At 37.7% G+C, this 25,872-nt stretch overlaps 1 protein-coding gene across 2 annotated transcripts in view; it reads right to left on the reverse strand.

Moving 5' to 3' along the window:
- The window catches only part of UGGT1 (UDP-glucose glycoprotein glucosyltransferase 1), a 119,815-nt gene that overhangs the window by 10,043 nt on the left and 83,900 nt on the right, over positions 1–25,872 (reverse strand). For both annotated transcript variants that reach the window (XM_077153430.1, XM_077153429.1), the window contains 12 exons: positions 14,794–14,896; positions 13,705–13,784; positions 12,408–12,597; positions 10,710–10,868; positions 10,094–10,179; positions 8,239–8,323; positions 6,763–6,851; positions 5,995–6,099; positions 4,709–4,793; positions 3,465–3,647; positions 2,272–2,432; positions 1,133–1,247 (listed from right to left, as the gene is read on the reverse strand). In XM_077153430.1, coding sequence (XP_077009545.1) covers positions 1,133–1,247; positions 2,272–2,432; positions 3,465–3,647; positions 4,709–4,793; positions 5,995–6,099; positions 6,763–6,851; positions 8,239–8,323; positions 10,094–10,179; positions 10,710–10,868; positions 12,408–12,597; positions 13,705–13,784; positions 14,794–14,896 — 1,441 coding nt within the window. The remainder of the gene's footprint in view (positions 1–1,132; positions 1,248–2,271; positions 2,433–3,464; positions 3,648–4,708; positions 4,794–5,994; positions 6,100–6,762; positions 6,852–8,238; positions 8,324–10,093; positions 10,180–10,709; positions 10,869–12,407; positions 12,598–13,704; positions 13,785–14,793; positions 14,897–25,872) is intronic.

A 25,872-nucleotide genomic window follows, 5' to 3' on the forward strand; every position in this document is an offset into this window, starting at 1 on the left:
GCAAAAAAAAACAAACCCTGGGGAAGGGGAAGATCAGATTTCCAGAGCTGCCATTATTTTAAATATCTGTTTTTCAACAAAAATGAAGAGACATGTAAAGAAACAAGACAGTAATGATCTATAAACTGGGAAAAAAGCTATCAACAGAAACTAGCCCTAAGGAAGCCTAGATGTTGGACTGACGAGATTTTCAAACAGCTATTTTAAGTACGTTCAAAAACCTGGAAGAAATCATGTCTGAAGGCCTAAAGGAAAGTATGAGAATGATGATATGGAGAATAACAATAGAAACAGAAATTATAAAAAGGAATCAAATATAAATTCTTAAGTTGAAAACTACAATAACTGAAATGAAATGAAAAATTCACCAGAAGGGCTTAATAGGAGATTTCAATGGACAAAATAAAGAATCTGCAAACTTAATTGGAAGTTAAGTGAGATTCTCCACTTGGGAGCAGAAAGAAAAAGGAGGAAAAATGAAGAGCACCTCAGAGACCTGTGGTACATTATCAAGTGTATTAACATAAGCATAGTGGGAGGAAAGGAGAAGAGTATTTTGTGAACTTCCCTTTATGGGTGCAAAATATACCGCAATAAAAAATTAAAAAAAACGTTAAGGTAGAGAAAAACAAAAATTACTTAAAAGGTCAGCATTTAAAACATTTAAACTACAATCTCACTTCTGAAAAAATTCCTTGTTTAATTAAACATTTATCCTTCAGCTCTCCTTCTTGAACAAAATTCTATGCCTTTTGATATAGAGAAAAAGGAAATTGTGATATTTTAAAACATAAACTCTGAATTTGTTAGTTCCCAAAACAGAAAGAAACTGACCCTATCAGGAAGAAAATGAAATGTATCAGATTAATGAAATTAAGTATAAGATTAAAGGATAAGGTAATGGTTTGGAGAGGCAGTGTACTCCCTTCCCTCGCCCTCCCCAATCACCACTCACCTGTCTTCTCTTGACAGATAAAAATGCCACACACAAACATGCACAAAATCTCTTTCCATGAAGTGTCCAAACAAAGGACATGTATGAGAGGAGAGAATTAAGAAGCAATGACACTGCACTTCTGACATAACACTATATTATTCACTGAAAGCACTGACCTGAAATAGGGCCACTTACCTGGTCAAGATTGGAGAGGCTGTTGGGATCCTGACTCAGACCCTGGTACTGTCCCCTGAGTCTGTCACCAGCAGCTATTTTCCTGAACTTCTTCAGGTCCACAACATACAGTGCACTGAGAAAAGAAAACCCAGGTGTTAAAGCAGAGATGTGGCTGAAGAGCTCACTCCAATGGAGTAGTCACTGGCCACGATTCTGGCTTCTTTGTAAAGGAAGCTGAAGTCCTACAGAAACACTGGAGGTCAGTATATGCTACTTCAAAGATGTCTAGGGAAGTTATTCTAAAACGCATACTCTGCCACCACTACCTCATGTTTGTCACTATTCTTTCTTCAATTGCCTTCACAAGAAAAGAATCTCTGACAAAAGAAGACTTCCAGCAATTGATTAGGTAATAGAACTTACAGTAACCCACACATAACCCCTAGATAATAACCTGATGATGTCTCAAAGGTTACAGGCAAGGGGGGGAACCCACAATTCTACAGTTCTTTAGGATCAGTTTCACACCTAGCCATACTCCAATATCTATCTTTGTACTCGCCACTTCCTGCAGGTTCCCCTTTCCTCTAACTCTTCCAAATCACATTTTGCCCAGAGAAGATGATGCAGTATTCATTAGAAAAGCAACAAATACATGCATGGTTCAAACTAAGAGTTTATCCTGCAGATCTACTTGATATATTTGAAATATGTAAAATAATTATTTAATAGATAATTCATTGTAACACTGTTATAGGAACACAGTGGAATAATATGCAGCTATCAAAAGGAATAAATCTCTCTCTACAAACTGATATAAGATCTACAAGAGATATTAAGTTGAAAAACCAAGGTGCAAAATAGTGTAAATAGGATGCTATATTTTGTGTGGTAAAAAGGGAGTATGAAAAAATAAACATTCATCATTGTTTATATAAAAGAGACTCTAGACATATAGTAAATTAATCATGGAGATTACCTGTTGTGCAGGTTCTAATTGAGTAAAAGTGGGAAAGGGTTGAGAAGCTTTTTCTGCACTGTATATTTTTATAATTTTTAAATTTTTGAGCCATATTAATATATTACCTAGTAATGATTTTAAATAAACAAAATTAATTTTAAAGAAAAGAAAACCACAGAGTACCATTTTTCAGTACCTGATATGATATTTTCTCCCAGCTAAATGACTGGCCCAGTACCCTGACTTCCAGAACCTGTAGCCATCCATTTCTCTTCGGCTATCACAGAAAGGAGTATAACCATAAGGAGCACCATCCAAATTGAAATCTCTTAACTCTTTCAGATCTGTTCGTACAATCTGGAGAAAAGAAGATCAAAAGTCTTTTAAGCCAATGTGCAGCCGGCTCCAGTGGAGTTTCCCTAAAATGCAGAGTGCTGCCAGGCAGTGCTAGGAGCAGTACAACAGTCAACAGCTCCGCAGGGACCTGCCTGAGCTGGGACTGCTGCACATCTGAGCTGACCACCTCCACCAACACATAAGACACTCAGCCTAGTGCTTGGCAGTCAGTACTCTAAGTACTCCAAAAGAATAGAAGTAAAACACGTAAATTTATGTTCAGTATCTGCCCTCAGTTTCCTCATCTGTAAAATGGGGATAATGACTGTTGGAGGATGGATCACATGAGCTAATATATAGATAGATATGGAACAATGCTTGGCACAGAGTAAGTGCTAAACAAGAATAAAATGTAAATATATCACAGGCAGACTGAGCCAGTTATGGCCTGAGTCAGAGGAGCCAGGGTATTCCAAAAAAGGCAAATGAAGCCTCTGTCCAAATGACTTTTGCATACATTATGGGATTCCATTCACACAATAAACACAGGCTTTGGCCAGGGTAAGGGGAGAAAGCTGTAGCAGTGCTTTTATGTTTGTCAAGTTTGCATGATCTGAAGTCTACATGTGTCCCTTTAATTAGGTCCACTCCTAGTAGCTAGAATATTATCCACACAGTTCCAAATTGTCAAGGCCAAGCAGCCATTTGGGTTTTACTACTCATGTCAACAACTCCTTTCTTTTGGGCAAAAATTAGATGATGGCAAGCTCTATTAAGCCTCAATTTTTTAATTTTTAATTTTCATGTTAGGTGAATTGGCACAGAAAATTGCATATAGGAAGTAATCACACCTATGTACAGAAAAAAAATGAAAAGGAGATACACTAAATGAAAAATTTTAAAGTGATCACATCTGGATGATGGATACCTTTCCACAGTTTCTAAACAGTATAAAATAAACATGTACTATGATAAATGGAAAAATAAAATACATTTCATTTAAAGAGAAAATAATTTTAAAAAGCCACTCCCTTTAAGCCCTCAAGGGCTCACCTGATCGGCATCCACAAACAGGAATTTGTCAACAACGAGAGGGAAAAGTACATCTAGGAAGAGGATCTTGTAGCCCCAGATCATACGCTGCTTCTCAGTCTGCTGATGGAGCCACCGGGGCCATTTGTATTGAACAAGCTCATACTGGAAATTATACTCATTTGCCATGTAAGGTATAAACTCCTATTTTTAGACACAGGGAACAACAAACAATCATTTATTCTTATAAAAAAACTGACTTCATAATGTTAAGTCAACCACCATGACTATAGCACAAGTAAAACACGATTACCAAAACAGTGGACTAAAAAGACTTTAAGCCCTATGTACTTGAGACTACATAAAAGAATATGGATAAATTTATCTTAATCATCACATGAAATGACAGGAGGCTTTTCAATAACTAATGTACATCTCTGTGTATGCTTTTAAAAGGAAGTGAACTTTAAGCCCATTTGTATAAACTTTATTTCAGTAATACTTTTGGGGCTTGATTTTTAAGCTGTCTCAAGGGTAAGTCATTCTCAGGGAAATAACATGACAAGCCCAAGTCCTCTGGACAACTTGTTGGCATTAATAAGTAGTTGTTCAAATTCTAAATTCAAGTATCTTCAGGAACCCAGAAGTAAATTACTGATCTAGTAGAGATGTTATTCAACACATTAAAATAAATGAATAGAACATTAGCATCACTCCAGAATAAGAAAAAAAGAAAAGAAAGAAAAACAACTAAATAGAATGTAAATAAATTAATATAGATAACAAATACTTAAAAAAAAAAAGCAGAAAGGTATTGTGCCTTGTGCAAATGAAGCATTTCTTATACACATCATTTGGTAGCTGTTCATGATAAAACAAGTCATTTTCATCAGTGGAAAGTGGACCTGCGCTTTCTACATTAAACTAAGACATGCATGCACACTGCAAAAGGGGAACATTATTTCATCAAACATTGCTTCTAACAAGAGACAGACTATTCTTCTATGCTATTCAAGTTTCAAACAGATCCTCATTTTCTGTTTAGTTTTATAAAAACTATTCCCCCCCAAACACACCAATTTGGAACAATAACCAACGAAGAAATATGAATTATAAAAAAGGGAAGATAAAATATAAAATTTAAAAAGGAAAAATAAATAGGGAAAATAAAAAACTGGAACAGATAAAACAGAACCTGAACTAGTATTATTATACTGAACGTATCTAACTAATAAGAATGTTTTCCTTTTTTCTGAGGAACAAACCTTAAATGTAGGGGACAAATAATTCTTCAAGAACCAGAATTTCACGGGAGTCTGGGTGTTCTTCAGTACTGATAGCATCATTATGCTGTCAAACAAAAGCAAATAAAAATAATCTTGCAATGCTTTTTTAACCAAGTGAGGTCTAGTAAAGTTAACAAAAAGACCACTAAATGTTCTTCAAAACAGAGCTAACTATTGGCTCAATTAAGCAAAGAGAGACACATAGTCATGTAAAATGAATAGCTGCACATCCTCCAATTTACAAAATTACCTCTGAATGGGAGTGGTGTTTCTCAACTATAAAAATACCTCTAACTGATAAGAGGCAAATTGGTTTTAATTGCTCCCTTCAAATAAACTGCTTTGTGACTACCAGGCAGTGGTGACTGACCATTCCCCATAAAAAAAATGATAAAGCCACAGCAGCAGCTGGGTACTACAGAAATAATTTGTGGCTGCGCTGCCTTCCACAACCTATGCTGGAGAACCCTGCTGGGGGCAACAGCAAAGAGTGGTAAGGAATGGTAAGTGCCTACAGGCTCAGAATTCTTTACTTTGTTACCAACAAAAAACAAATTTAGTTTAATTCAGTGGTTAGTAACATCTGACAGTTAATATTTTAGGTGAGATATTTCTTGGAAGCAGAAGGGTTAAAAAATGAATAAATGGCCCTTTGATTTTTTGTTAAACAAAACTAGAGTTAAAAGCAACAAGAACCCTGGCCCTTGGGAAACGACTCTCTTCCACTCCTCTAAGTCACCGGTGCCAGGGTACTCTAAGGGCCTCCTCTGACCACTGTGTCCCCAGCCCTAGCCCAGGGCCTCTGTACTTTCTGGGTCTCAGTTTTTATTGTTTATAAAATAAAGGTGCATTTTCCCATGAGAACTAAGATCTTTCTTGGCTCTGAACTCCCATGAATCTTTGGGAGACAGTGAAATGTCACATGGCCCTGTCCCACTTCTATGTTCTATGCCAACCTCCTACTTTCTGGTCTGACACTTGGCTGCCTGGTCAATACCACCATTTATATTACGTACATGGTGAGACTAAAGGTTTATAGCCTGTGATATTCACCCCAGATGCGTTAACCATATAGCTGACTTAATGGAGTTGACTGATTTTAAACAAATATAATTATAATTATACATGGCAATCTATTCACAATCCTCAGTGTGCTTCAAATACATAGGGATAAAATGGGCAGAATCTCACAAAACCACTTCTTTATAAATCAGACAACTGGGTAAAATTCATTCACATATACTGAAATAATTGCCAAGACTAACCGAAGAAATCTTTCATATAGATGACCAGATGCAACGGAGAAAATATTAATTATGTCATCTTTCTCTGGTTTTGCTTCCTCAGTCTTCTGTCCTCCTGTAAAACCCCTATAATAATAAAGGTAAAATCAAGAACGCTTTGAATTAATGTTCTAAAAAATGATCATAGTGATGAATACACAATAATGTGATGATATTGTGAGCCACTGATTGTGCACCATGTATAGAAAGTATGCGTGTGAAGATTTGTCAATTAAAAAAAAAAAGAACCTTGAAATACTGGTACAGAAGCAGCCCTTTAAGAGGAGCCGCAAAGAGATGCTGCTTTCACCTTCCCATACTGTCCTGAGGGGGGGTGCAGAGGAACAGGCAGCAGGTCCCCCACACCCCCAGAGAATTCAAGGCCAACAACAACAACCCCCAGGACAACAAGGATGCTGACTACAAGCACTGTACTGTTCTAGGAAACAGTATGAACCCCAGTACTGTGGTATGCAATTGGTACAATGGAAAGAAACTGAATAATAAGTGATCAATACTCCAAAGAGCAGGTACAATCCAATGAGAGTCCAGAAGTTTGGAACATAAGTAGCATCACCATAAAGAGACATTAATCTCTTTTAGTTAGTCAACTGGAAAACGTTCATCAACTCTGAATACAGGGGCAAGATCTAGCTGCACAAAGCAGAATCTGAAGCCCAGGTAGGGATGGCTCTTACAGTCTCAATTTTTCCTTAAAAATATGCCTTTTGAAAAATGATGCTGTCTTACCAACTGAAGGAGTCCCAAAATCCAGATTCATCCTCACTAGTTCCATCACTCAGCAAGTCCTCATTCACCTTGTCTGCCTTCTTCTGAACCTGTAACCATACATGATGATCCTTACTCCCCTAGTGTGGTTGTGGTAGTTACATTCATTTGTTAACTTGGCCAGGTGAAGGCACCTAGTTCTGTTGCTGTGAACATAAGCCAATGGTACATGAACCTCATCTGTTGTTGATTACATCTGCAGTCAGCTAGGAGGCATGCCTGCTGCAATGAATGATGTCTGACTTAACTGGCTGGTGCTTAAATGAGAGATAGCAATGTAGCACAGCCCAAGCAGCTCAGCATACTTCATCTCGGCACTCGCAGCTCAGCATAGGCCTTTGAAGCTGCAGAAAGGAATCACCCCGGGGAAAGAAGTTGGAACCCAGAGGCTTGGAGAGAAAGCCTGCAGAGATCACCCTGTGCCTTCCCATGTAAGAAAGAACCTCAATTGAAAGTTAGCTGCCTTTTCTCTGAAGAACTAATGAAATAAATCCCCTTTTATTAAGAACCAATCGTCTCTGGTGTGTTGCATTCCAGCAGCTAGCAAATTAGAACAGTGGTTAATGAACATGAAACTGATTTTCACCGGACATACTTTATGGGCACTGTCAACAATAGGGAATAAGCTGCATCGTTATCAATCAATTCTCCCACAGAAGGAATGACCCAACCCAGAGTCCAAAAGTTTCAATACAGTTTCCATGTGATGTTCACACTAGAACCTTAAGTGAGGAGATGGCAACCTCTTTTAATCAGATAGGAACTATTTTCAGCTGGTGTAAGGGCAAAGCGCCTCAGTTTAGCCATGTAGGTGGTAGTGTGAGAAAGGCAGGAGCACAATTCACCAGGCTGGCACTATCTGTAGACAGGTATCTGCAGAGTGCAGCCTATAGCTTGCCTGGCAGACAGGTATCATCTTGCCTCATGCCCCTTGCTCAGGATTTACTGGTATGAAGACATGCTGCATCTTCTCTATTGTACAGGGACCACAGTCTTGCTCAGCACATGTGGTCTGCTGTAGATTTTACTGTGGGTTATGACTGTTTATTCATAATACCTTTTACTTGAATTTAGAACAGCAATGACAGTCAAAATCCTGAGAACCAAAGAAAATGAAATTCAGCTATCATTTTACTATTGTTTTTGGAATTTGCACTGAGAATAAAATTTTCTGAGAATAAAACAATCAGTAATAATGTGACTTGTGACTCTATAAGCAACACAGTGAGAACATTTTATACAAAACAGGACTTATATCGCTCACTGAAATTACCCAAGAGATAAAATTTCAGTTGAAGAAAACCATGAATTCATATTGACAAAAGTCATTTTGTATTTAAAGAAGCATTCCTATAAATGCTAAAGTAAAGCTGCAAAGGTAAATTAAATCTTGGATTCTTATAAAAGAATGGTTACCTTGGTGTATGCCAAACTCACCTTTACTTTAATAATTTTGCTCTTGAAGTTGTTGAGGAGGATAACCACTTCATCAGCATCAGGAGGAGAATCTGTGCCATCATGGCTTAGAGAGAAAAGAATACAATAAAATAATATAGGTATTACAAAACGTGATTCTAAAAATGTAGTATATGGTCTGAAAACAGTCCTCCATATCTGTCTATCATCTTTATCAGAAAGGAGTTTTCAGAACAAATTACTTTCTCACAACCTGAAGAAATTCCTAGTCCCTTCAAGCCACAAAAAAGTACTTGTCGAAATCTCTATGCTTTCACATGTGACCTGCCATCAGCCACAGCCCAAACCTCCTCCTGAATGCTCCTTCCAATCCCAAGCTGTGGAGGGAGAGGCTCCCAGAGCATGGTGAGCACATCAGGCATGCTAAACAATCACGTACAATAAGGTACTATAACCGTGCATTGGGCCTTGCACCCTCCGGAAGGGAGTGTCAGGGTGGATGTGTCACTCCAGTCACCACCAGAAATGCTTTACTTTCTACTCGATGATTGGTCATGCCAAAACCTGGCTCTGTTTTACAGCTTTGTAAAAGAACCTACTCTCCCTTCGTATGGAGGCATACAATCAGCCACATATCAGCCCTGTATTCAATCTGGTGCGTCTAACTATGTAGAAAGAACTACAAGAAGCTCTACTTACAGGCAAATGAGGGCAGAATAGGAAAACTCAAAATAACTTTTCTCTACTACACAAAAGGAATGCTTAAAATTTCCAAAGTAACCATATTTCAAAAGGCTGATGACAGAAAGCCATAATATGAATTCACTTGATTTGTGGTCAGCCAGCAGAGACCAGGGTTCATACACAAAAGTAAAACTCTGGTGAGGGAGAAGCCTGAAGCCTGAAATACTCCAGAGTGAGAATATCCACAGAGGATGCCCAAGGGAGGGTGAAGAGCAGCAAGGAAGAGAGAATGTGGAAACACAACAGATTATCTTCTTATGACAGACTAATATTTTATAAAACCTCACTTGGTGAAAACATTATTTGGAGGAAAAAACTTCATTATTTACAATGAAGATGTAAATATAACGCAAAATTCTTCTGTTTCTGGGAGTAAGAAATGTGCCCTAGCTCCAAACTGCTTTCATACATGTCAAGTAAGAGTCTACAGAGCCAAGATAAGTGTACAATAAGAGGGATTAAAAAAAAAAAAAAAAAAAAACCTCTAATGGAAATCATTCCCTAAATAAATGGATAAAAAGTCTTTCTACAGTAGTTAAAACTAATTTAAATGTGTTAAGCAGAATTTAGACTAGCATTTTTGAAAAGCAGGAAAATTTTCTCAATAGTTACAACGCAAAAACCGGGTACTGATTAGTAGGAAAGAATGTTCTGGGGGTACCTGTATACTACCACAGCCCAAGAAAAACCAGTTCTTACACCAAAGTTTTATGCCCAACACTTAGGTGAACCATGTATGTGCAAATCACTCATGGTCTAAAAATACACTATCTGGGTGAAAATATTTGACCATTCCTTATTTATTTTCTCCTTCCTCCAACTGTCTCCATTTCTTCCCTGATTTTCATCACAGTGAGAAGATATGATGCTGGGAGATGTAAGAACATACAGAGGAATTATTGCATAAAGAAAGCTAACTATACTAATTAGTATTTACACCTCTTATTATTCAATTTACCCTATTAATCCTTCAATAATTGATTTCCTGGAAAAAGCATTGTTTTTCATCACCATACATACAACTGAAAATTAAATTCCCACTGTCTGGCTCACTGCCAGTGTAGTATTCAATTTGCACTCACTAACATTTTGAAATATTCTGTAAAGATGCATCTGAACAACTAAATCCTACCTGTAGATTCTATAAATATCTTCAGAGCGTCCCTTCCTAAGTCTGAGAATCCAAGCTCCTGGGTTTGCTTTTAATTGAAAGTATCCCTAGAATAAGAAGAAATACCAAATGTTAATTGTTTTTGAAAAATCAAAATGCTGTTTCTGAGGGACAGTTATGTCTTCTTCTGTACTATTAGTTACCTATATTTTAAACAAGATAATTAACAAATCACCACTATTTTTAAAAACAAAAAGCCTCCCTTTAGAAACTCTAGCAAAACACAGGGCAGCCAAGCCAAGAAGCCTGAACTTCAGATATGCATCAATGAAGATCATTAAGGTGTGATAGGTCAGTTGCAAACCTTTAATGAAAGGAAAAAGGCTGCTGGTTCATGAGCAATCCATTTTCAGGAATCAACTTAGCTAGAGCAGCCATTTTTACTTCTAAGTTCATGGGTAATGTAACTCTTATCTACGATACAAGTTTAAAGAAACTAATGATTTTTAGATGGACCCCATTCAGGCAATCTTGCATTGCAATCCCATCTCCTGGCTCAGAAACCTAACTGCACTCCGATGAACTGCAGCATCCAATGAGCTCAGCTGCATTATTCCACCTGAGGCCAGCTGCTCACCAGATTGGCCATCACAATGGTGTCGACGATGACCGCGCGGGCTGAGGTCCCTAATGTAAACTGCAGTCCTCGTGGGGGCTGGCCTGTGGTGACATCATAGCAGTGACCCTCTAGTAACAAGTACTCCAGCTCATACTCTGCAGCCACTATGCCATCCACCTGCAACAGCAAAGTTATATTACTTAAAGAGTACTCAGCAGTTAAAAGAAATAGTATACAGGGGTAAGGAAGACATTGTACGTATGTTAGAACCTACCTCTAAGACCAAAGGAAGAGAGGTTTATTTGTCCAGAACCTAAATTTTCTGCAACATATAATCTAACTCAACCTGTCTGGATAGATCATTTAAACAACCCAAACACAGGGAGCCCAGAATGGGAATGAGGGCTTGTAATTCTGCATAGCTTCATGTAAGGCCTGTATACATCCCAGAGTATGTTGAGCAGATAATTAAAAAGTATTTGTAAGGATCTTTGAGGGATGGAAGAAAAAATATATAACTATTAAACTTTACTCCAGGGAAACCCCTGATACTGTGTCAAACATTAGAGACTCCCAAGTCAGTAGGTCAAGCCCTTGATTTTGAGGCTTGCTCTCATAAAGCTTATTTATGTAGTGGAGAAGCTAAGCCTACCAATAGGTATGCCTAAGAATTACTTCTGGGGGACCTCGTTTGTTGCTCAGATGTGGCCTCTCTCTCTAAGCCCAACTCTGCAAGTGAAATCATTACCCTCCCTGCTACGTGGGACATGATATCCAGCAGGGGTGAAAGTCTGCCTGGTAGTGTGGGATATGACTCCGAGGATGCCTGGCCCTGGCACTGTGGGATTAACAATGCTGTCCTGACCAAAAGGGGGAAAAGAAATGCAACAAATCAGGTATCAGTGGATGAGACAGTTAATATAGAGTTGAGAGGTTACTCTGATGCAAGCTTCAGCTAGATATTGCTATTTATCATGGGTTGCTAAATCCCAACCAAAACTATTTCTCTCAACCCTAATGAACACCTAGGGCTTTATCTCAGATTCTACAAAGGTTCCATGCAATATGATTACTTTCCAGAAACCTGCACCTCCAGATGGGTTCCTAGGCCAGATAAGTCCTAAAAACTCAGAGGGGCCAACCTCTTCACAAAATCAACTAGTTCTGTTCCCCTAAACTGTATTATCGACACCCTTTTCCAACATGAAAAAGTCAGAATGGGCATAGCTCAAATACCCCTAAAGATTGGGAGGAAGATCAAAGGAGAAGCTAGAGTTATAACAGAAGATAGGATTTAACAAAGGAGTATGACTGCTCTATAATTAGACTGATATTTCTTTTAGTCTCCAGTGTCTTGGAGCAGCTAGAAGGAAAAACCTAAAAATGCTGACGTGTAACTCATACCAAACTTTGAAATCTGTTCTACAACTCTGAAGTCTGCTCTACAACTAATTGTAGAATAAAAATCTGAGAATATACTAAAAATGAGTGAACTGTGTACTTTAAAGGGTCAATTTTATGGTGTGTGAATTATATCTCAAGAAAGCTCTTACTTAAAAAAAAAAAATACAATTACACCTGAATACTAAGACCTTAGAAGTCTGCCTAGACTGTGATTAGTCTCTTCAACCCAAGACTGTCTTGCTTTAGTACACCAACACATCTTAAAAAGGTTTTACACATGCATTAGATATTTGGAAGTAATGGCATTCTTACCTCTTCTAAATAAATATTATCGAGATCATAGGGTGTTCTGACAGATTCCACCATCCAACTCTCAGGTGTGTTCAAATTCAGAGTGAAGAGAGGAGACTGTGGCATATCCAAAAATTTTGCTATTGGACCCTTAGCAAAGCTATTGTCTGAAGTGAAAGAAATCTCTGGTTCTAAGACATAACGGTAAAAGCTGAAATGGAGAAAGTAAGCTGTTAGACTGTTTCTAAGCAAACACAGGTTTGCTTAGAAACATTCACTGAGGTAAACAACTAGTTTAAAACAAACTAGATTTGGAGAAAACTACTTTCAGACTGGAAAAATTCTGTCCCAAACCATCTTTTGGCCCAATTTTGTCTCTGCAGTTGTTTATAGGAACACGAGACAGGAAAGAGAGCTAGGGTTGAAGGGAAAGAGAATTCCTTCTTACACTATTATAAGTAGCTGCTGCTGGGATTGCAATCATTTCTTGAGTACTTTCCTCCCATAACAGGAGAAAACCTCATTTTCTTATAAAATTAAAGTCCTAAATGGTAACTCTGTTCTCAGGATAGGCTTGAAAACACTATATGTAACAATTTAAATATATATGAGAACAATGGGGGGAGCTGAGAAGACTTTTTGTCACTGTTTCCTTACACTTGGAATTGTTTGTTTGTTTGTTTTTTAGCATGGGCAGGCACTGGGAATCAAACCCGGATTTCCGGCATAGCAGGCAAGAATTCTGCCACTGAGCCACCACTGCCCACTTGCACTTAGAATTGCTAAGTTAGGAATCTCCTATAGTCCTAATATTTGCCATATGCTATTACTACTAACTGCTTTATATTACTAATTTTCTCATAAATGATCACTTGAAAGCTCATGACAGTAGATAGCTAAATCTGTTCTTTTCAAGATATATGAAAAAAAGCCTCATCAAGCTTTCTCTCTATATATATTCTAACTTGAAATAACTACTTTTCTTTTAAGATGAAAAAGTATAGGCAAGTATCTTTCTGCTCCATAAGCACATTTTGACTATGTAAAGTCAGTAACCACATTGAGAATTTAGAGAATCATAAAATTCTGACAGTAAAAACAACAAAAAAAGAAAATCACAAGTACAACTTCTGGTCCTGCTGTCATCTAAATTCTCCCATGCCTATGCTAAGTTCTTAGAACTTCCAATTAGAGCAGAAATTTGCTAACACTGAACTTTCAGTAAATGACCTTTGTAGACATGATGTCCATATATAAAACTGTTTAACAATCAATATCAGCTTTTAAATTCAGTATCATACTTTCAAGTTTCTTTTACCTTTTTAAAGGCATGTCAGAAAGTTTTGATTGGCAGTTCATAAACACTCTTAGGTTCATGTTTATCAGCTGAGCCAAAACCTAAAACAGCAAATCAGATGTCAAAACATAAAACTTTTCCTACAGAGGAAGTGACTGATATTTGAGGCAAAACATTTAGATTTTCTCTTCAGAGAAAGAGAACATTTCTTAATATTTAAGAAAAAAAAAGATACAAAGATAATAACTATCATAAAGGTACACTGGAGAAGTTTCTGGAAATTGCCATTCTAATGCAGAATCTACATCACACATACATATATCTTGGCCAAGAACATGGGAGGCAGGCTTTTACAGATCCCGGCCGTCATATCCACAAAGTTTAAGGCACAGCCATGGTAAAGTAACGGAGAGATCACGGATGTCAATCTACACAGGACAGGTTAAGAGGTTCATCAGTGCAACTTACATACTATAGCATGAAAAAACTAGTATAATCAACTAACCTTATGGTTAACAGGTTAGTTTAAGGTTTAAGTATTTGCTTAAGGTAACAATGAAATATTACTTTAAGAAAAATTTCAACTGTAAAAAGAAAAAAAAAAATTGAAGCACCTAACCATGTTTTGTGCAGAACTCAAATGTACTTAAAATTCTAACATCTTACACTTGTCTAAAAGACAAGCTATAACAAAATAAATTCATGCTCATTAAAAAAAAAAGGAAAACGAAAAAGCAAACTTTTACCTTTTTAATTCCTTGCTATTAAAACATGGCATAACTCAACTTAATTCAAAAACATTTTATTTTGCTCTAACTTCCTTTGTTAATAATTGTTTTTATTTTTTATTGTGAAAAATAATGTACAAAAAGGCTTTGAAATATATATCTTTTAATTACATGAGGTAGCCAACCAAACTTATACCAATTTTCTAAGGGATGTTGCTGTTTTCAGAGCCATTATCAATCTTTATGGAGATATATGCTGTTTCCAAGATGCCCTACTGCATTGGTCAATACCCTTTTCACCATAACAAAGGGAACCAAGAAAGCTCTCAGAGTTACAGGGTCCATAACTACCACATAAAGTGGCCTTAGCTTCTGTTCCTACCAAGAGCAGTGAAGCGAGTCTCTGTGCTTCTCTGGTGACAGGGTCAATAACAGCCACAACATCAAAGTATGTCTCCCCATCCTTTGGCCTCAGTTTAATTGCACTAACAAGACAAAAAAAACCAGACCATTAATGTGGAGGAAACAGGAGATAAAATTAGCTTTTTTTAATTTTAACCCCCTTTGGTCTAACGGAAAATACACCAGTCCTCTTAACATTTCAAGATAACTTAGATTTAGAACAGCCAGGCTCCAATGGTGGTCAACTATGTGATTATGTCTGCGCCCAAAGACTGCAAACCCTGAATGGTTCAGGCACACTAAAAAAAGACGGAAAGATTTGTGTGAAGACTGGAAAAACAGCTTGAACTTGTATGTAACTAAAAACTGCTATGAACTTCAGATGATAGCATTTGACAGTTACAGAACATTGTGACAATATTGTTATTTCTTGGCGAGAAAGGTAGGAGGAGGAAAGGAATAAACAGATTTTATAAAATAATAGAAAGGACATAGAACATTACAGAAAACCTCTCAAACAGAGAAGAATGGGAAAAAAAATGTTGTCTCATCATTTAACCCAATCACTTTGTTGCATCCCTATTTAAGTTTTTTTACAGATTTATACACCTGCATAAAATCAGCTGCAACTATAGAATATTGGCAATTTTATAATCCTTTCCTCTCCCCACCACTCTAATCATAAATTTTTTATGCTGCTAGACATCAAGCATTTTGTGTAAGGAATATTTTGCCAAGTTTGCCTGCCATAGTTTATTTTTATTTTTTTTTAACATTTTTTAAAAATTTATTTATTAACTAAAAAATTAAGAAACAAAATAAAACATCAACATACATGATCAGTAATTCACAATATCATCACTTAGTTGCATATTCATCATTTCTTAGAACATTTGCATTAATTCAGAAAAAGAAATAAAACGAACACAGGAAAGAAAAAAAAAAAGATTATACCTACCATACCCCTTACCCCTAGCTTTCACTGATCACTAGCATTTCAAACTAAACTTATTTTAGCATTTGTTCCCCCTATTATTTATTTTTATTCCATATGTTCTACTCCTCTGTTGACAAGGTAGATAAAAGGAGCATCAGACACGAGGTTTTCACAATCACACAGTTACACTGTGACAGCAGTATCATTATTTAATCATCCTCAAGAAACATGGCTATTGGAACACAGCTCTACATTTTCAGGCAGTTCCCACCAGCCTCTCCATTACATCTTGAATAACAAGATGATATCTACTTGATGAATAAGAATAACCTCCAGGATAACCTCTCGACTCTGTTTGGAATCTCTCAGCCATTGACACTTCGTCTCATTTCACTCTTCCCCCTTTTGGTCAAGAAGGTTTTCTCAATCCCCTGATGCTAAGTCTCAGCTCATTCCAAGATCTTTGTCCCATGTTGCCAGGAAGGTCCACACCCCTGGGAATCATGTCCCACGTAGAGAGGGGTAGGGTGGTGAGAATGCTCGTTGTGTTGGCTGGAGAGAGAGGCCACATCTGAGCAACAAAAGAGGTTCTCTTGGGGGTGACTCTTAGGGCCAAATTTAAAGCAGACTTGACCTATCCTTTGCAGGTTAAGTTTCATATGAACAAACCCCAAGACTGGGGGCTCAGCCTATAGCTTTGGTTGTCCACAGTGCTTGTGAGAATATCAAGAATTCAACTTGGGGAAGTTGAATTTCTCCCTGTTCACACCATTCTCCGAAGCGGGCTTTGCAAATACTTTTCCACTCACTGATTGAATCACTCTGGGATTCATCAGGGCATCACTCTGGACAAACCAGCAAAATCTCATGTCCTACCTGAGATTCCAAGCACTTATGGAGTTCAATCAAACTATCTACATGTTATATTAGGAAATGCACTAGGCAAAATATAAATTTTGTAACAAATAAACATTTTTTGCTTTAGTCTCACACATAAGGTGACATTTTAAAACATTAATTATGATCTATTTTCAGCACCCTGCAATGACATTCCTTTGTTCTTCCTCATGCAAAAACATTTTTTAAATTGTACACTGTACATTTCACTATTATTATACACTCTAGGCATTCCTAGATTATACCAACTCAATCTTTAACATCTATCTTTCTTTCTGATTTCATTTATGTTCCCAGCCATCCTCCATCATTCTCACATGTAGCTTCATTCAGTGTTTTAACATAATTGTATTACAGTTAGGTAGTATTGTGCTGTTCATTTCTGAGTTTTTACAATTAGTCCTGCTGCACAGTCTGTATCCCCTCAGCTCCAATTACCCAATATCTTACCCTATTTCTATCTCCTGATGGTCTCTGTTACCAACGAAATATTCCAAGTTTATTCACTAATGTCAGTTCATATCAGTGAGATCATACAGTATTTGTCCTTTTGTTTTTGGCTAGTCTCACTCAGCATAATGTTCTCAAGGTCCATCCATGTTGTTACATACTTCATAAGTTTATTCTGTCTTAAAGCTGCATAATATTCCATCGTATGTATATATCACAGTTTGTTTAGCCACTCGTCTGTTGATGGATATTTTGGCTATTTCCATCTACTTGCTGCTATAAACATTGGTGTGCAAATGTCCGTTTGTGTCTTTGCCTTTAAGTCCTTTGAGTAGGTACCTAGCAGTGGTATTGCTGGGTCATATGGCAATTCTATATTCAGCTTTTTGAGGAACCACCAAACTGCCTTCCACAGTGGTTGCACCATTTGACATTCCCACCAACAGTGAATAAGTGTGCTTCCTTCTCCACATCCTCTCCAGCACTTGTCATTTTCTGTTTTGTTGATAATGGCCATTCTGGTGGGTGTGAGATGATATCTCATTGTGGTTTTGATTTACATTTCTCTAATGGCCAGGGAAGTTGAAGCATCTCTTCATGTGCATTTTGGCCATTTGTATTTCCTCTTCTGGGAAATGTATGTTTAAGTCTTTTTCCCATTTTGTAATTGGATAGGCTGCCTTTTTATTGTTGAGTTGAACAATCTCTTTATAAATTCTGGATACTAGACCTTTATCTGATGTGTCACTTAAAATATTGTCTCCCATTGTGTAGGCTGTCTTTCTACTTTCTTGATGAAGCTTTTTGATGCACAAAAGTGTTTAATTTTGAGGAGTTCCCATTTCTTTCTTTCTTTCTTCAGTGCTCTTGCTTTAGGTGTAAGGTCTATAAAACCAACTCCAATTATAAGATTTATAAGATATTTCCCTACATTCTCCTCTAACTGTTTTATGGTCTTAGACCTAATGTTTAGATCTCTGATCCATTTTGAGTTAACTTTTGTATAGGGTGTGAAATACGGGTCCTCTTTCATTCTTTCGCATATCGATATCCAGTTCTCTAGGCACCATTTATTGAAGAGACTGTACTGTCCCAGGCGAGTTGGCTTGACGGTCTTATCCAAGATCAAATGTCCATAGATGAGAGGGTCTATATCTGAACCCTCTGTTCAATTCCATTGGTCAATATCTCTATCTTTATGCCAGTACCATGCTGTTTTGACTGTGGCTTCATAATATGCCTTAAAATCAGGCAGCATGAGACCTCCAGCTTCATTTTTTTTCTGCAAGATACTTTTAACAATTCGGGGAACCCTGCCCTTCCAGATAAATTTGCTTATTGGTTTTTCTATTTCTGAAAAGTAAGTTGTAGGGATTTTGATTGGTATTGCATTGAATCTGTAAATCAATTTAGGTAGGATTGACATCTTAACTATATTTAGTCTTCCAATCCATGAACACGGTATGCCCTTCCATCTGTTTAGGTCTTCTGTGATTCCTTTTAACAATTTCTTGTAGATTTCTTTGTATAGGTCTTTTGTCTCTTTAGTTAAATTTATTCCTAAGTATTTTATTCTTTTGGTTGCAATTGTAAATGGAATTCATTTCTTGATTCCTTCCTCAGATTGTTCATTACTAGTGTATAGAAATACCACAGATTTTTGAATGTTGATCTTGTAACCTGCCACTTTGCTGTACTCGTTTATTAGCTCTAGTAGTTTTATTGTGGATTTTTCAGGGTTTTTGACATATAGTATCATATCAACTGCAAACAGTGATACTTTTACTTCTTCATTTCCAATTTTGATGCCTTGTATTTCTTTTTCTTGTCTAATTGCTCTGGCTAGAACTTCCAACACAGTGTTGAATAACAGCGCTGATAGTGGACATCCTTGTCTTGTTCCTGATCTTAGGGGGAAAGTTTTCAGTTTTTCCTCATTGAGGGTGATATTAGCTGTGGGTTTTTCATATATTCACTTTATCATTTTAAGGAAGTTCCCTTGTATTCCTATCCTTTGAAGTGTTTTCAACAGGAAAGGATGTTGAATTTTGTCAAATGCCTTCTCTGCATCAACCAAGATAATCATGTGATTTTTCTGCTTTGATTTGTTGATACGGTGTATTACGTTAATTGATTTTCTTATGTTGAACCATCCTTGCATACCTGAGATGAATCCTTCTTGGTCATGATGTATAATTCTTTTAATGTGTTGCTGGATTCAATTTGCTAGAATTTTGTTGAAGATTTTTACATCTATATTCATTAGAGAGATTGGTCTGTAGTTTTCTTTTTTTGTAATATCTTTGCCTGGTTTTGGTATGAGGGTGATGCTGGCTTCATAGAATGAATTACGTAGCTTTCCCTCCACTTCGATTTTTCTTGAAGAGTTTGAGGAGAGTTGGTACTAATTCTTTCTGGAATGTTTGGTAGAATTCACATGTGAAGCCATCTGGTCCTGGACTTTTCTTTTTGGGAAGCTTTTTAATGACTGATTCAATTTCTTTACTTGTGATTGGTTTGTTGAGGTCATCTATTTCTTCTTGAGTCAAAGTTGGCTGTTCATGCCTTTCTAGGAACTTGTCCATTTCGTCTACACTGTTGTATTTATTAGCATAAAGTTGTCCATAGTATCCCGTTATTACCTCTTTTATTTCTGTGGGGTCAGTGGTTATGTCTCCTCTTCCATTTCTGATCTTATTTATTTGCATCCTCTCTCTTCTTTTTTGTCAATCTTGCTAAGGGCCCATCAATCTTATTGATTTTCTCATAGAACCAACTTCTGGTTTTAACTGATTTTCTCAATTGTTTTCATGTTCTCAATTTCATTTATTTCTGCTCTAATCTTTGTTATTTCTTTCTTTTTGCTTGCTTTGGGGTTAGTTTGTTATTCTTTCTCCAGTTCTGCCAAGTGGACAGTTAATTCCTCGATTTTTGCCCTTTCTTCTTTTTTGATATAGGCATTTAGGGCAATAAATTTCCCTCTTAGCACTGTCTTTGCTGCATCCCATAAGTTTTGATATGTTGTATTTTCATTTTCATTTGCCTTGAGATATTTACTGATTTTTCTTGTAATTTCTTCCTTGACCCACTGGTTGTTTAAAAGTGTGTTGTTGAGCCTCCACATATTTGTGAATTTTCTGGTGCTCTGCCTATTATTGATTTCCAACTTCATTCCTTTATGATCTGAGGAAGTGTTGTGTATGATTTCAATCTTTTTAAATTTGTTGAGACTTGCTTTGTGACCCAGCATATGGACTACCTTTGAGAATGATCCATGAGCAAATTGAGAAAAAGGTTTATCCTGCTGTTGTGGGGTGTAATGTCCTATAAATGTCTGTTAAGTCTAGCTCATTTATTGTAATATTCAAATTCTGTTTCTTTATTGATCCTCTGTCTAGATGTTCTGTCCATTGATGAGAGTGGGGAATTAAGTCTCCAACTATTATGGTAGATGTGTCTATTTCCCTTTTCAGTGTTTGCAGTGTTTGCCTCATGTACTTTGGGGCATTCTGGTTCGGTGCATAAATATTTATTATTATTATGTCTTCATGTTGAATTGTTCCTTTTATTAGTACATAGTATCCTTCTTTGTCTCTTTTAACTGTTTTACATTTGCAGTCTAATTTGTTGGGTATTAGTATAGCTTCTCCTGCTCTTTTCTGGTTGTTATTTGCATGAAATATCTTTTCCCAACCTTTCACTTTCAACCTATGTTTATCTTTGGGTCTAAGACGTGTTTCCTGTAGACAGCATATAGAAGGATCCTGTTTTTTAATCCATTCTGCCAGTCTATGTCTTTTGATTGGGGAGTTCAATCCACTAACATTTAGTGTTATTACTGTACGGGTAGTACTTTCATCTACCATTTTGCCTTTTGTATTTTGTATGTCATATCTAATTTTCCTTCTTTCTACACTCTTCTCCACACATCTCTCTTCTGTCTTTTCGTATCTGTCTCTAGTGCTCCCTTTAGTATTTCTTGCAGAGCTGGTCTCTTGGTCACAAATTCTCTCAGTGACTTTTTGTCTATAAATGTTTTAATTTCTCCCTCATTTTTGAAGGACAATTTTGCTGGATATAGAATTCTTGGTTGGCAGTTTTTCTCTTTTAGTAATTTAAATATATCATCCCACTGCCTTCTTGCGTCCATGGTTTCTGCTGAGAAATCTACACATAGTCTTATTGGGTTTCCCTTGTATGTGATGGATTGCTTTTCTCTTGCTGCTTTCAAGATCCTCTCTTTCTCTTTGACCTCTGACATTCTGACTAGTAAGTGTCTTGGAGAACGTCTATTTGGATCTATTCTCTTTGGGGTACACTGCACTTCTTGGATCTGTAATTTTAAGTCTTTCATAAGAGTTCGGAAATTTTCAGTGATAATTTCTTCCATTAGTTTTTCTCCTTCTTTTCTCTTCTCTTCTCCTTCCGGGACACCCACAACACGTATATTTGTGTGCTTCATATTATCATTCAATTACCTGAGTCCCTGCTCATATTTTTCCATTTTTTTCCTTATAGTTTCTGTTTCTTGCCGGATTTCAGATGTTTCATCCTCCAGTTCACTAATCCTAACCTCTGTCTCTTGAAATCTACCATTGTAGGTTTCCATTGTTTTTTTCATCTCTTCTATTGTACCTTTCATTCCCATAAGTTCTGTGATTTGTTTTTTCAGACTTTCCATTTCTTCTTTTTGTTCATTACTTGCCTTCTTCATAGCCTCCCTCAATTCATTGATTTGGTTTTTGATGCGGTTTTCCATGTCAGTTCGTATATTCTGAATTGTTTCAGCTCTTGTATCTCAGTTAACTATTGGTTTGTTCCTTTGACTGGGCCATATCTTCAATTTTCCTGGTGTGATGTGTTATTTTTTTCTGGTGTCTAGACATTTAATTACCTTAATTAGCTTATTCTGGAGATTGCTTTCACTTATCTTACCTAGTGTTTTCTTGCTGGGTGACTTTGTTGTCTATCTGTTCTTTGACCTTCAGTTCAGCTTTTTCTAGACCTCTTGCTTAGATTTTGTTTAGCAGAGGATAATTTTTCAGTTCTTGTTTCTTGCCCTGCATGTACAGTGTCTTTTCCCTCCCCACCCTTAGGAGGGTCTACGTAGGTATTATAGACTCCAGCCGGGTTTTCCCGGACTAAACTGGCCTCCTATCAGGGGGAAGGAGTCACCTGAATCAGTTTTCCCTGAGGGTGAGACCCAGTAGGTTAAAGGACTTTCCTGTGAAGTCTCTGGACTCTGTTTTTCCTATCCTTCCCAGTATGTGGTGCTTGTCTGCTTGCAAGTCCCACCAGCATAAGGTTATGCAGTACCTTTAACTTTGGCAGACTCTCCCTGCTGGGGGCCTGGTGGAGACAGAGGAGAGGTTGCAGGCTGGTTTTAATGGCTTCAAATTGCCAAGCCCTGGGGTCTGAACTCCTTGAAGGAGGGATTCCACCTGAGCTGGACTTCACCCCTCCCCTGAGGAAGGCACAGGTGGGAGACAGCCCTGAAAGCAGTCCGTTTCTTCCTATGCCTGGGGCAGCTGCAGCCCAAGAAGTCCCACCGCTGAATCCAGAAGTAGCCAAGCCTCCATAGAAAGACAGCCACAAAAACTTCCATTTCCTCCCCTTTCCTCTTTTTCTGTTTGCCCAATGAGCGACCTCTACCTTGATCAGGTTCACCTGAGCTGGGGGCCTATTTTTAGTAGTCAGAATTTGTTAATTAATTCCACAACCGGCCTTTAATTGTGCTCAGTACCTGCTGCTGGTAAGTTTCCTTTCCTTTCCCCTCTGGGAAGCCGCCTGTGGGGGAGGTGAGCTGGCCGCCGCAGCTTGGGGAACTCACAGTTCTGGGGAGGTTTACAGCCAGTCCAGCTGGTCCAGACTGGGGTACGCTGTGTGTTCGGTCACTGACGTGGCTCCGGGAGCTGCTCTGTACTGTTTCTGGTTATTTAGTAGTTGTTCTGGAGGACAAACTAAAACGCGCACATTGCTAAGCCGCCATCTTGGCCTCTCCCTTCTCTTCCATGCCATAGTTTATATAAGAAACTGCTTATTGCTGGACATTTTAGAACTTCATCTACTCTTTGAGACCACAAGAAGAAAGGTTTATTTTGCCCAGAACCTAAATTTTCTATAATACATAATCTAACTAAACCTGTCAGGACAACTGCAACACAGGGAGCCCAGAATAAGAATGAGGGTCTTTAATCTTGTATAGCTTAATGTAATGCCTGGATACATTCCAGAGTATATTAAACAAACAATCAAAAAGCATTGGCAAAGTCCCTTGAGGGACAGGAGAAAAAAGATGGAACCATTAAATTTTACCACTGGGATTTCAAAATCCTTGATACTGTGTCAAACACTAGGGAAACTCAAATCAATAGGCCAAGCCCTTGATCTTGAAGCTTGCTCTTGTGAAGCTTATGCATATAGTGGAGAAGCTTAGCCTACCTATAGGTATACCTGAAGAGTTACTTCTAAAGGAACTCATTTGTTGCTCAGATGTGGCCTCTCCCTCTCTAAGCCCAACTCCGCAAGTGAAATCACCACCTTCCTTCCTACATGGGACATGACATCCAGAAGTGAAAGTCTCCTTGGTGGCATGGGAGATGACTCCCAGGGATGAGTCTGGCCCTGGCACTGTGGGATCAACAATGCCATCCTGACCAAAAGGGGGAAAAGAAGTGTAACTGATAAAGTATCAGTGGCTAAGAGAGTTCAAATAGAGTCAAAAGGTTACTCTGGAGGTCATTCTTATGCAAGCTTCAGTTAGACATTGCTACCTATCATAACTTGCCAAAGTGCAAGCAAAACCATTGCAACCAATCCTAAAGAACACCTAGGGCAATATATAAGATTCTACAAAGGTTTCATGCACTAGTGTAACTATCAAGAAGCCTACAACCTCCAGATGAGTTCCTGGACCAGGTAAGCCCAGCCTCTCGAGAACATCAACTAGTTCCATCTCCCTACCCCATACTACTGAAAGCCCCTTCCAACATGAAAAAGTTAGAATGGCCATAGCCCAAATACACCTAAACAGTGGGACAGAAGGATCAAAGGTGATGGTGGAGTGATGCACAGAAGGTAGGGTTTAACAAACGAATATGATTGCTGAGTCATTAAATTGATATTTCTGTTAGTTTCCAATATCTCAGAGCAGCTAGAAGTAAAAACCTAAAACTGTGGAATTGTAACCCATACCAAACGCTAAAATCTGTTCTACAACTAATTGCTGTACTGTGCTTTGAAATATGTTACTTATCACAAAAAAGAAAAAAGCCAACTGTAATGATAAAAAAGTATTTATTCCTGCTAGCCTCCTATATTCTGGAACAGCTAGAAGGAATAATCTAAGAGGATGGTATGGTAGCCCATGACAAACTCTGGGATCTGTCCTGTAACTAACTGTTGAAGAGTGCTCTGAAAATTATTGCTTTTTTATTTCTTTCTTTGTGCATATGTTACACAATAAAAAAGAGAACCTCTTTTGCTGCTCAGATGTGGCCTCTTTCTCCAGCCAACACAACAAGCAAACTCACCGCCCTCCCCCTGGCTACGTGGGACATGACTCCCAGGGGTGTGGACCTTCCTGGCAATGTGAGACAGAAATCCTAGAATGAACTGGGATTCAGCATCAAGGGACTGAGAAAACCTTCTCAACAAAAAGGGGGAAGAGCGAAATGAGACAAAACAAAGTGTCAATGGTTGAGAGATTCCAAAGAGTCGAGAGGTTATCCTGGAGGTTATTCTTATTCATTAAATAGATATCACCTTGTTAGTCAAGATATAATGGAGAGGCTAGAGGGAAGTGCCTGAAAATGTAGAGCTGTGTTCCAGTAACCATATTTCTTAAAGACGACTGTATAATGATATAGCTTTCACAATGTGACTGTGTGACTGGGAAAACCTTGTGTCTGATGTTCCTTTTATTTACCTTATCAACAGACAACTAAAACATATGGAATAAAAATAAATAATAGGGGGAACAAATGTTAAAATAAATTTATATTGAAATGCTAGTGATCAATGAAACGGAGCGGTAAGGGGTATGTATAGTATGTATGAATTTTTTGTTGTCTTTTTCTGAATTGATGCAAATATAATAAGAAATGATCATGATGATGAATATGCAACTATGTGATGATATTGTGAATTACTGATTATATATACAGAATGGAATGATCATATGATAAGAATTTTTTTTGTGTGGGTGCACATGTAATTTAGTGGTTAGAAAGCCCGCTAACCCGGGTTCGATTCCCGGACCATGCACCTCCCCCCAAAAAACAAGAAAAAAAAAAAAAAGAATGTTTGTGTGTGTTTGTCGTTATATTTCTTAAAAAAATTTTTTTTAATTAATTAAAAAAAAAAAAAAAAGGAGGAAAACACTCCCAGGGGAGCTTCATGAAACAGGAAGCCTGGAGAGAAAGCTAGCAGACATCATCACGTTTGCCACATGCCCTTCCAGCTGAGAGAGAAACCGTGAACTTTATCGGTCGTTCTTTAATGAAGGTAATCTCTTGCTGGTGTCTTAATTTGGACATATTCAGAGCCTTGCCTTAATTTGGACATTTTCATGGCCTTAGAACTATAAATTTGCAACTTAATAAACTCCCCTTTTAAAAAGCCAAAAAAAAGGCAGACACTGACTTAGAAGAGCTGGGGTGAAACCAGAAACTGTATTTCCCACAGGCTCCCAAGTGAGGCCCTGCTGCCCATGGACACTTCAAGGGCAAAGGCACATGAGGACACATATAGCCAATAATTCAGAACTTTCAGTTA

This window comes from Tamandua tetradactyla, chromosome 3 (genome assembly GCF_023851605.1).
Source record: "Tamandua tetradactyla isolate mTamTet1 chromosome 3, mTamTet1.pri, whole genome shotgun sequence".
Lineage (NCBI taxonomy): Eukaryota > Metazoa > Chordata > Mammalia > Pilosa > Myrmecophagidae > Tamandua > Tamandua tetradactyla.